At 45.3% G+C, this 12,390-nt stretch overlaps 1 protein-coding gene across 1 annotated transcript; it reads right to left on the bottom strand.

Moving 5' to 3' along the window:
* Nucleotides 1-3,411: 3,411 nt before the first annotated feature.
* Nucleotides 3,412-12,016, bottom strand: PSMD7 (proteasome 26S subunit, non-ATPase 7). Its single transcript, XM_026011598.2, has 7 exons — nt 11,828-12,016; nt 9,488-9,579; nt 8,580-8,672; nt 7,782-7,879; nt 6,928-7,008; nt 5,010-5,101; nt 3,412-4,363 (listed from the first exon to the last, which is right to left on the bottom strand). The coding sequence occupies exons 1-7, from the start codon at nt 11,899-11,901 to the stop codon at nt 3,919-3,921; spliced, it is 975 nt and encodes a 324-aa protein (XP_025867383.1). The 5' UTR covers nt 11,902-12,016; the 3' UTR covers nt 3,412-3,918.
* Between the last annotated feature and the right edge of the window lie 374 nt (nt 12,017-12,390).

Here is a 12,390-nt window from a genome sequence, read left to right as displayed (position 1 = left end):
CAAATGCCAGGATCTTGCAATCAAACGATGGTGGGAGTATTTACACCAGGGAAATTGGCCAAGGCTACACATCAAAAAACCCTGCTGTTCCCCCCCCCGCCCCGCCCGCCCTTTTTTGGAGAACTAGTTGTTTCACTCTTACCAGCACACCACTGAATATGGTCTTTAAAGAAATCAGGTATGGTATCAGCAGTGAGGAAAATCAAAGCATAAGCGATCTGCCGGGCTGAGAAAACTGTATTCATTGCCCACACAGTAGGGTGGGTGGAGAAGAGCAGAGGTGGAGGTGTGGCAAACTGACCCCATCTTTTTGCACTCATGCACTCTCCAGATTCTTTCAAAATCTTGTCTGGATAGTTGCAGCCCAAAGCAGAAATGAGGGTAAGCAACTCCGGGCCAGGTTCCCAGTCCAGTCCCGTCCTGACTTGGCCACCAAGGTGGCTCTGGCCGGGAGACGAGGCTAGTCAATGGCGCCCTCTAGTGTCGAAGAACAGACTGGCTCCAAAGAGGAGTGCGGAGAAAGCGGTTTCTCTGGGTTTAGACCCTGGAAACATGAACTTCCCTGATCTCCTCTTCCTTTCTTTTCCTCTATATTCTTTCCCCACTTCCATTTCCCTGCTTTTTGAGTCACTTCCTACCTACTCCCCCAACAAGAATATTATTTTTTGATAGATCTGAATTCTGTGTAGCTCCCAGGCTACCATTGATAATACTGAGTTGAATAGCATAAAGATATGCAAATCAGTACTTGCCTATATTACAGATAATAACTTGGAATGAATTGGTTTAGGAAAGCTGTAAAAAATCTGCTCTTGTGTGTCACATAAGTCAAATGTTTCCTTGCCTTTGAAGCATACCCCAGACCCTCCCCATTTCTGGGAACAGGGGCAGATGAAGTAGTTTTCTTAGTGTGTTGTAGTTTAACAAACAACCCTAATTTCACTCTTTTATGAAGGCCTGCATTCAGTCTTTTGTTTGAAGTGAGAAAAACTGTATATGGCTGAGTTCTCATAGCTGCAGGGTCCTCCAGAAATTGGATTGCCATCCTAAGGTTACTGTTTCCTGCTGGAAAAGATTTACTCTGCATCTAGCATATTTGGAAAAGTAATATGGTAGCTCCTTAACAGAGTTACTTTTCTTTTGTCCCTTTAGTGATTGGAGGGCTGAGCATAATTAAAGAACATTTAATTAGCTGGCTCAAAGTTGTTCCACTTTGATAATTCCCATCTTTTTTAAAAAAAGATTTTATTTATTCATGAGAGAGAGAGAGAGAGAGTCAGAGAGAGAGACAGAGGCAGAGGGAGAAGCAGGCTCCATGCAGGGAGCCTAATGTGGGACTCAATTCCAGGACCCCAGGATCACAACCTGAACTGAAGGCAGATGCTCAACCGACTGAGCCACCCTGGTGCTCCTGATAATTTCCATCTTTACATTAAGGATATCTAACTTAAAAGTTCATTGTTATTTCTGATGCTAGTTTTCTCACAAAATTAGTAAGGCACAAATACCATCCTCTGTAACATGTGTAGGAGAGCAGCCTGACTCTAACAAGGTGGTCTGAAGTGTTGGAAGTGGAAGTGATGGTAATGTTACAGCTACAGATACAGGATCCAGGCTTTGGAGCAGACTTTTTCCAGGACCTGTTTTTTTCAGTTTTTTTATTTTTATTTTTTAAAGATTCATATATTTACGAGAGAGAAAGAGAGAGAGAGAGAGAGGCAGAGACACAGGCAGAGGGAGAAGCAGGCTCCATGCAGGGAGCCTAATGTGGGACTCGATCCCGGATCTCAGGATCACAACCTGAGCTGAAGGCAGACACTCAACCGCTGAGCCACCCAGATGTCCCTTTTTTAGTGTTTTCAAAAACAACACATATAGTTTAGAAATCTCATCTTGAGACTGCCAGGGTATACAAACACAAGGCTTTATTTCAAGTGAGGGTCATGGGTTTTGCAGTGAACTCAGATGCTATTTGTATAAGCAAGACTTCATTAATAACTTTATGAAGGTCACTCTTATAGAGGGTATAAATTTTGCCTTAGAAAATAAGCCTAAGCTACAGGCTACAAAGTGTTTTTCTAAGAAATCGAGGATCCTGTTAGAAAAGTAGAATTCAGTTTGGGGCATTTGGCTGGCTCAGTTGGTAGAGTATGTGACTCTTGATCTCAGGGCTGTGAGTTCGAGTTCCATGTTGGGGGATTAGTTAAAAAAAAAAAAAGGTAGAAGTCAATTCTGCCCATTTGTGCCTAAACTATTACATATAACAAGACCTGGGTATTCCCATGGTCTTAGATGCTTAACAAACTTTGCATTTTTATGAAGTGGTGTTAAACTTAAAAGTGTGTGGCATTGTTGTTACGAGACCCTGGAAAGTTTTGAGTACAGATTTTACCACTAAAAGTGGACCTAAATCCTGTGTGGTCTCTAATTGCCCCCTGACCCTTACATAAATGACCCACTCCTTGGGATGACATTCTCCTCATTCCCCTACTAGCCTCAGAAACATCCTGGCTCTTTCTGCTGCACAGTTAATGTTCCAGGTTACTTTTCTCACATCAGTATGCTTGAAATGTTATCAAATCTCAAAAGCTTCTTCAACACTCCTGTGGTTTTAAATGTATCTCATGCTTTTGACTATTAACATTTCTTTTATTCAGTTAGCTGCAACAACCCTGGTTTTGACTGGAAATAGACAAGTAAAAGTTGGTTCTCCAGTTTTTCCGTGACCATCCCATTTTATGTCCAAATCTTCATGGACCTTGAAGTAAGCCCTTATGTTGGCATGCTTCTATTAAGTAGAATAAAAGCTCATTTAAACATCATATTGTCAACTTTCTAATTCCCACTAATTAGCTCTTTGGGAAAAAAATTGACATCTCTGGTAAACTTCGAGAAATTAGGACTTCAGTGGTTTCTGAGATTCAACGGACTTAGTTTTAGTGCCATTTTATTATATTCTTAAATTTTTGCACATTGATAATCCATTTGGTGCATTAGAGAACTCTTAGGTGCCATCTGCTCAAGAGAGGAAATTATCTGAGCGACTACTGTAGGTCAAATGACTAAGTATTTATTTGTGCTGAGCCTTGAGCATTTATTTTGGGGAAACTTTGTTCCATCCTCGGAACTAACCTTGGGGTCTGTTGTACCTAGACCTATTGCATTGTGTCCTTTATGAAAACCTAGTCTAGAGATTTCACAGATGACAAACCTGAGGCACAAACCCAGGTCTTCTGGGCTCAGTTGAGAGCTCTTCTCACCATCAGGCTGTTCTTAAAGGAATGAGTCAGTCTCTCTTCCATGAAAGATTCCAAGTCTAATTCTGTAGGGCAGCTTCAATGAAAAACTAAGTCTTGGCTGCTTCTGAAAACGACTGTCACTCTCAGAATCAAAAACGACTAGAACACAGGGTTAAAAACCAAGTCATTTAATTGTGTCTTGAAAGGTAAACAATAAATGGAGCTGGATCCTGAGCCCTGAGGGTGCCAGGGCTACGGGTACAGAGTTCAATGACTCAGAACTCAGGGCGTTCTAAGGCTTATGGAATTCATGCATTCCCTTTTGCGGTTTTGCAGATTGCCAATAACCAACCCCAAGAGTCTTGTGAGATTGGGAAAATTCAACTTCCAGTTTTATAGGTAGAAGAGTGAAGAGGACCAATAATGTTTACCTTCCCTTCACTCTTCTCGCAGGGCCTGCAGCCTGAGCTCTCATATCCCCCACCCCAGCAGCCTCAGTGGCCCTGAAGGTGTGGCCTCAGGCCCTGTCCACTCGCTTCTCTGCCACAGCAAGAGGGACCTGGGCCAGAGTTCTCACCGGTACAGCTTTTCAACAAGCACTTAAAATAAAAAGAACCCTCAAGTGGCACACTGAGTTCGTTTATAAGATTTTAATTTACAAATTAAAAAGCTACAGGTTTTATTTTTTCTCCTTTTTCTCTTCTTTCTTGCTGTCACCCTTTTCCTTCTCCTTCTCTTTCTCTTTGTCATCTTTTCTATCCTTTTTGCTCTCTTCTTTTTCCTGCCCTTCTTTCTTCTCTGCATCGCGGTTGGCGATCTTGTTGTTGATGAGGTTGTGCAGGGCGACCACAGAACGGATCAGTGAGGCCAAGTATACCACTACCATCTGGTCGTTGGTCTTCAGGTAAAAGGCCTTGACAAACTCCTGGAGGCTGACGTCCGGCAGCAGGTTGAAGACATCCTGTAGCTGGTAGATGATCTGATGGTTGATGGGCAGCTTGCCCGTGGCCACTTTCTCCAGGTAGCTCCTGATGTCCAGAAGCTTGGAGTTTAGTCCCTTCAAACCATGGACCTGGTTTGTAATCCTCTGTGAAAGAGTGCCCACCGTAGTGTCTTTGATGTCTCTGTGATCACCCACAAGAAGAAAGGTGGGAAAAAGCGTCAGCGTACTGGATTATCATCCAGGTTTGCAAAAAGCTAGGCAAACCTGCCGCTTTGTGGGGGAGGGACAAGTTTTCAGAAGAATGTTACTTCATCATTTTATAAACTGCCTTGGTTTTGTTTTTATTTGGAGGCATGTATTTCATCTTTCTCATCACAGGGCAGATTTCAAAAAAGAACTAAAACGAAACCACTTTCATTTAAGGAAAAGCTATCTATTTCAATTTCCTTGCTCTTGCTCTTGAGAAGAGTGCCATTTCCCTACCTGCATCATACGATGTGGTGAGAGGCGTACATCAATCAGGACTACCTTTCTGAATGGAAGGAATCTTACCTCAGAAAACCTGTGACCCTTTCAAACTAAGTCAGGGTTATGGTATCTTAAAAGCCCATTCTGACATGTAGCTTTTTTTCAGTGAAAATGGCATACACAGGACATGCACCTGCATTTCCTTCCCACACGCATTCCTGTCACCAGCCACACTGCCCATGGTCACAAATTCTAACTCAGGACGCTCCAGAAACAACCCAGGCCTGGCAACCAGGTCTCTCCACTCCTGATAGAGCCTCTGGGGCCATTTATGGTCCTGATGCTATCTTAAGGCTCACCGTAACAAGTGCTCGACTCCAACTTCCTCGGCTTCCTCCGCTCCAATCTCACTGGTCACATGCTCAAATGTTTTTGAGGTTGGCGTTCCATCCTGGGAGAGGAGGCTCAACTATAGTTATTTACTTTCAAACACGCTGGTACATGTTCCTTTAACAGCGTGTTTGCGTGTTTTCAGTCGAATCACCTCATGGTGAATTACTAGGCTTCCTGTGTGCCGGAGAAACGGGTAAGGTTTGCTTTGAAAGCCCAGCCTTCTAAACGGCCACTGCAGTGGCCCTGCTCAGTGTTTGAGGAAAATCCTGATAATCCCTTATGCCCACTGTGGGGATGGACACTTGAGGAGGTCTCAATTAGGTTGATTTTTATAGGATATACTTCTTTCTAGAATTGGCAGTACATAGAATACCCGTACAGGAGGCAAGCTCAAGTCAGATAATCTAACTTTTAACCACCTACTGTCCTTTAGATCAAATGATGCCAGAGCACCAAAACAGTACAGTCAGAAAAACCAGCTTTCTGGTGGCCTAAATGAATCAAAGGGTCCGTCCAAGGATACGGTTCACTGTATCACCTAGTGACTTCCCGACGGGATTCAGGAGCAACTTTCCTTAGCTCTTGTGCCAGAAGAGGCTGCACATCTGTAACGTCTATAAGACGTCTGCAAGGCAGGACAGCACAGCAGTGAGGATAGACGCTGTAGCCAGACCGCCTGGGTTCCAAGCCTGGCTCTGCCATGTACAAGGGAGCTGTGAGACCTTGGTAAAGTCACTTAACTTATACTAAGAGGTATATTATGTTAGCAGTTATTACTTTGCCAGGACAGTGTGAATCCTGCAAATACCATTTTCCTCTTGACGTTGTATGCTAGAATGGTCAGGTCCTCACGGCATGCCTTTTCAGGTGCTCATTTTCCCTTGGCTTCATCTTATATTGTGGCCTTCATGTCCCTTCTGTCCCATATTTAAAATCTTGCTTTATTTGTGTGTGTGTGTGTGTGTGTGTGTGTGTACAGGAGCCTCGGATTCCTTCTTGAAAAAGGCAGGGTAAAATTAACATAAAAAACTGTATTAAACTGTATTAAAAGTCTTATTGTAACAAGGAAATAAATTTTGATCTAAGCTCCCTGGTGACAAGGCAAAAAGAAACAGGTGGACAGATCTCTGTGCAAACAATATTTGCAGGAGTTAACATAAAAATTTTTTTCCTGATTTAAAAACTGAATATAAGGATAAAGTCTACATATCTAAATCCAAAGACTTTTATTTTTATCTCTCAGACTTTTGACTTTGGAAATTCAAGATTGAGCTCAAGTGCAAAACTTTAAGGTCAGAACAAAACACACATCTATTTTCACATCAAATGCTACCCTAGAATCTGAAATTAGTTTTCCTGGAAACAGAGAAAAGCTAAATTCGGCACCTCTTCAGGTCTACTCCCAAAGCACACAGCAGGTACCGGATGCTGTAGAGCTGAGTACTCAGGTGTCAAATCACACAGATGGGTCTTGCCATCTGGCTCCAGAAAACTTCTGTCTCAGCTATAGGAAAAGAAAAGTTTCAAGGAGAAAGAAATGCTGGCACAGGGGAGCTAAACAGTGGAAAGTGCATTAGATTAAGCTCACCAGGCTCTGCATTTACTTTGCTATAAACATCTCTGGGCAATCATATGATGACTTTGAGCCTCGATTTCATGTGTAAAAGGGGATTATTTTTAGATTTCTGTGGTCCTCTTGATTTCTAAAACTTGAGGATTTAAAAACCCGGGGGCAGGGGGGACATAATATCAAACTGTTTACAGAAATCAGCAACCTACTCTTTGTTAGAGAGAGAAGATTTGTTGACTTAAAAACAACATAAAATTCAAATTCTCCAGTAAGCAGTGGATCTAATCTTGTTGGCTCATAGCAAAAGGACTTACATCATGGACTTCTTCCACTGAAATATATGCTTCTGTGGGCAGTCCCAGGTCCTTTGGCTTCACATCAATGATGACCAGTACCTGGGAGAAAAACACACCTTACCACACCACCTCATACCAAGCACAGAAGGAAAAATCACAGCTGTGTTTCTGATGATGATTACTGAAGCTATTTCATTCATTCAATTAGACAAGAGCTGGAATTTTCAGCAAAAATGAATCTACATTTCATGTGATCCCACCATCTTCTCTGCTCTTCACCCCCATCCATTAACAAGCTGAGAGGGAGTATAGTGTCGTTATCAAGCATGAGGAAGTCAGAATCAAGACAACCAACGGTTTGATCCTGGTGCCAAAATGTAGGAGACCTTACTAATAATTCTGAACCTCCGTTTCCTTGTAAGGAGGAGAACGAACCCCATATAGCTATTGAGAGGATGATGCACTTAGCAAACGATTACTGCTATTTACTAAATATCCTGGGTCACCATGTACTATATACATAACACTACCAATTAACACAAGCAGTTTAGAGAAAAAGCAGTGAAATGATAGGCTACTCGAATCCTTCCTAGGATGCTTATATAAGCCAGCTGGAAGGATATCACTCAAGAGTTTTATTTTTATTATTATTATTTTTTAAAGATTATTTATTTATTTATGAGAGAGAGAGAGAGAGAGAGAGAGAGAGAGAGAGGGGGGCAGAGGGAGAAGCCAGCTCTATGCAGGGAGCCCGACGTGGGACTCGATCCCGGGTCTCCAGGATCACACCCTGGGCCAAAGGCAGACGATTAACTGCTGAGCCACCCAGGGATTCCCCTCACTCAAGAGTTTTAAAGATAAAGTATACTTACTGAGTTAGGGCAGTATCTTTTCATGAGTTCGTTAATGGCGATGTCATTCTTGTGTAGTTTAGGGCCTGTGTGGTACCACCCAACTATTCTTTCTCTGGCTGGAAGGAAAACATTAGTGAATTTGAACTGTTACATGAAGATCTATAGAATTCTCTCAAAAAGGGTGGTTAAGAACTCTAATCCTTATGTTCTCTACCTTTTTCAAAATTCTAGACATCTATTTTCAACCCTGACATACTTGTGAAATCTAAAACTGAAAAACAAAATTCTCAGAAAATAAGCAGGGAAATCCAGAGATATCTGTATTTCAGACTAGTTTAGACTAGTCACACACGACACTAGAACATAATTCCAAGGCAACATATAAATGAATGTAAGTCTACGTCACAGATTGGAATTGTGACTGTTGTGGGAATAAACATTTCTAAAGCAATGAAATAAAATGAAAATGACACATGTGACAGAGATACATTTACCTTGATGGTACTTAAGCTCTAGAGGCAGGTGGATTTTGACAGTTCTTCACTTTTCTGCTACAGAGGGCCAGATCTAAAACCTAGGTAGGTCTAGCTGGCCTTAAATTGCTACTCTTGTTTCTCATTTATTCTGTCTCATTCCTCTACTGCCACTGGTCTTAAGTGCAGCTAGGTCAAAGCCCTTGACATTAAACAAAGAGAAGGGAATACTGAGAAATGGAAAGACATGAGGGCATGTACCTGCGCGCACGCACACACACACAAATACACACATAAATCAATGCCACAATGCCTTCTTAAAAAACAAAACATCAAGACATACCATTGACCTTCTTAAACATTCCATACATGTTTTCCAAATAATCATGGTCTAAAAACCAGACAGAATCATCTTTGTCATCTTCATCAAAAGGGACTAAAGAAAAAGAAAAATAAGATTCAGTTTAGGGTGCTAGATAGGAGACGCCATGCCACATCTGATCCACCTAAGCGGTTTGTACAGCATGGTATTAAAATTATCTTTGAGTTGCACTCGTTAAAGACTGGGAGATTTCATATAAAAATCCAGACTTCCAGCTTCTCTTGAAATTGAAGATCTGGCAACAACTGGCCAGAGCCAGATGAAGTTTCCCCCTTTAAAATGGACACACACCCGTCAGTTTGCTAACAGGCCCATCACTTCCTAATTATTTCCCTTTGACAAATAACATTACTGTTTGGTCCTTTCAGATTTTGGAGTTTGTGATCTAGTCTAGAGTTCACTCTAGGGCAATTATTTTGTTCTTTGTTTTACTTTAACCATAAAATACATGGACACATTCTTGTAAAGGTTCATGACACCGAGGAAAAAGTAATGGTCTCCATCTCCCCCTGCCAACCCATAACTGGTTAATAGTTTAGTGCAGGGATTTATAAACGACATCAGAGCTGACTGGTTTTATAAACTTTTGCTAGAATACAGTTATCCTTTTGTCAACACACTGTCTATAGTTGTTTTGCTGCTACAATACAGGGCTGAGCACTTGTAATGGAGACCATATGGCCTGCAAATTTAAAATATTTACTCTTCAGTTTAGTGAGTAACTTTTAGCTTCCTTCCTATACTTCAGCAATTCTGACAGAATTTCTGAGTTGTAGTAAAAATGGAAATCACAAAAGTCTCTTTTATTAATTTTAAAGATAATTAACATTTTAAGCCAGGTGCAGAACAATGTAAGACTTGTCTTGTACCTGCAAAACTGTTGGATACGTCGAGTACCTTCTTTTGCCATGACCCCAAAAGCACACCGACAACGCGCTTCTGGTTTCCAACCTTGCCTATTCTGAAGGAGAAAGCAGAAAGTCAGTCTGATAGGCACACAGAGACATGGAGCCAACAATTAGACACTCAATACGAAATATCAATGGTACAGATACAACTCCACTTACCTGGGAACTAATCCCACTAAACCAATGTAATAGTGTCAGGTCAGTCCTTAATATTAAATTCTAATAAATACAATGGGTAACTCACCAACTTTGTATATTGGTAGTATTTACACTGTTGACTCCAAAAAACACATGCTTGGAAAAATGTCAAACTTTCTAGAACCTTAAAATGGAGAAAATGGACACCAACCCCCCCCCCCCCCCCGCAGGGCTTAAGAGTTTTAAAATGCTATTTGGTTGGTGTTTGAAAAGTATATTTAAATTATGCTGCCACTTTTAATTTTTTCTTTTGCACTTTTCTCCTTTAAACTTTCCCCATCTTCTGTATCCTTAAATATTGTCAGAGATAAAGATGCTAAAGCAGACCATGTTCATGGGCTGGCTTGCCAGGTGTTCTCTGGGGTATCTATTCCATGCAGACAAGCCCCACCACAAGTCCTACTTCTCTGAACCATCTAGGGGCTCAGAAAGTGGGTTCTGATGCCGAGGTAGGCGTGCACCCTCTGTGGTCTCCGAATGGCTTCACCAGGCAGGATCAGAAGTGAGCTGGTGACTGATCACACTGACAGGATGGCTGGAGGAGTGAGGAAGGGCTTGCTTCGGAATTTCTACCTACTTGTCAAACCTCCTCAGTGACTCTGTCCTCAGGAGCTGCAAGTGTTTCACTTACACAATCTCATTTCATGGACCGTCATGTAGAATTCTCCCCTAAGCACTAGTGGACGTGAGACACAGAGCACACTAGAACCCTACGTTCAAACGAAAGACACAGGCTACCGTGAAACGAACCTGAGTTCCTTAACAGTCACTGGTTTCCCTGTAATGTTTTCCTAAACATCTGGTCTGGCAAATCTATAAATGCTCACTGAATTTGGGATTTGGGTCAGAGTGAAGGATTCTGTATCCCTGGTGGTTCTGATTTTTGGGGAAATCTTATACACCGAATTTTCACCCTTCAAAGGAAACTTCCACACTCATGTGCTTTTCTATTGGTCTACAAAAATCTGTTTATTTATTCTTTTAAAAAACTCTACATCTGGGCAGCCAGGGTGGCCCAGCACTTTAGTGCTGCCTTCCGCCCAGGGCCTGATCCTGGAGACCCAGGATCAAGTCCCACATCGGCCTCCCAGCATGGAGCCTGCTTCTCCCTCTGCCTGTGTCTGTGCCTCTTTCTCTCTCATGAGTAAATAAATAAAAAAATCTTTAAAAAAATAAAAACCCGACATGTGTTATTACGACGCCGCAGCTAGCAGCGGGTGTCTGCACTCCGTCCCCTGGACACAGGTGAGAGGGAGCCTGTCCCAGTGGCACGTCCAGTACCCTGTGGGAGGAAGGCGTGCCGGCGGGACAGTGGGAACGCACGCCTGTCCCTTAGGCTGAGGCCTCTACAAAGCTGGGGACCCCGAACCCCACGGAGCCCTGTGTTATTAGCTCTGGTTCAGGGAGTGGGTCGTCCAAGGCAAGCTGCAGGGGAACCGGCGCTTCACGACCGACGTTACAGCAGACGCTCCCCGGCGGGTCTTTACACTTGCCAATGGGAGCAATTACCTTGTAAAAGTTATGAACACGTGTAACAGGTCCAGCGGGAAGAACGGCTCCAAGGCAAGGGAAGGGAAGGCGCAAGAAACCCTCGCGGGACGTCCCAGCTTCTTCATTAATGCCCAAACCTACCGACGCTCTCATTTTCAAAAGAAGGGGCTTGGCACCTAGTGCAGGTTTCAGGTCATCATCAAAGGCGAGCGAGTCCTGCTCAGACGCCACGGCCCTGCCAAGGGAGCCCGTTCTGGGCGCCGAGGCCGGAAGGCCGGGCACAGCCTCCAGCGGCACGGAGGCGCCCACGAGGTGACGGGGGGCACCGGGGCCAAACGGAGGCGCCCCCCGCGGCCCCGCCCTCCGCGCCCCGACTGCGGCAGCGCCCCGACGTGGGCAAACGGCACGGCCAGTCCGGGCTGCGGGCTGCGGACTGCCGGCCGGGGCCGGGGCCGGGGCCGGGGGCGGGGGCGGGGGCGAGCCTGGGATTTAGGCTTCGCGGCCCGTGAGCGGTCCGGGCCGCGGGCGAGTCGGTGCCCACCCCGGCCCAGCCTGCCCGTGACTCAGCAGCGGCGATCCCGGGAGGCCGCCCGCGCCCGCGCCCGCGCTCACCGGTTGAAGTGATCCACCACACTGAGCAGCACCAGGGGGTGAACGACCACCTTCTGCACCGCCAGCTCCGGCATCGCGACGCAGCCCGCCCGCCAGGCCTCAGCCCTCGCGACCCGCACACTCCCGCAGCCGCGGCGGCTCTCGCGGACGCTCCAGGCCCGGCCCCGCCCCTTCCGGCCCGGCCGCCGCCGCGGGGCCTCCCCACTTCCGCTCCCAGAGTGCCGCGCGCGCCGCCCCGGGTTTTCGCGCCTGCTGCCATCTTGAGGAGGCGGGAGGCCGGGGGGAGGCGGGAGGCCGGGGGGAGGCGGGAGGCCGGGGGGAGGCGGGAGGCCGGGGGGAGGCGGGAGGCCGGGGGGAGGCGGGCCCCGCCCCGGGCGAGTCGCCGCGAGCTGCCCGGGACTTGGAAGCTCGAGGGGCCGCGGAGACTCACAAAGGTTGACCTCCTGGTGTGGGCCCTGCACCGGCACCCGCAGCGGCTGCTCGTTTTCGGTCTTCCCAGTTTGCAGCCCCCACCCCACCCCCACCCCCACCGCATTTGAAGACCGGAGTAAAAAAATTCTAGG

Source organism: Vulpes vulpes, chromosome 12 (genome assembly GCF_048418805.1).
Source record: "Vulpes vulpes isolate BD-2025 chromosome 12, VulVul3, whole genome shotgun sequence".
NCBI lineage: Eukaryota > Metazoa > Chordata > Mammalia > Carnivora > Canidae > Vulpes > Vulpes vulpes.
The sequence above is the reverse complement of the archived record's forward strand: the minus strand, read 5'-3'. Positions and strand labels throughout refer to the sequence as shown.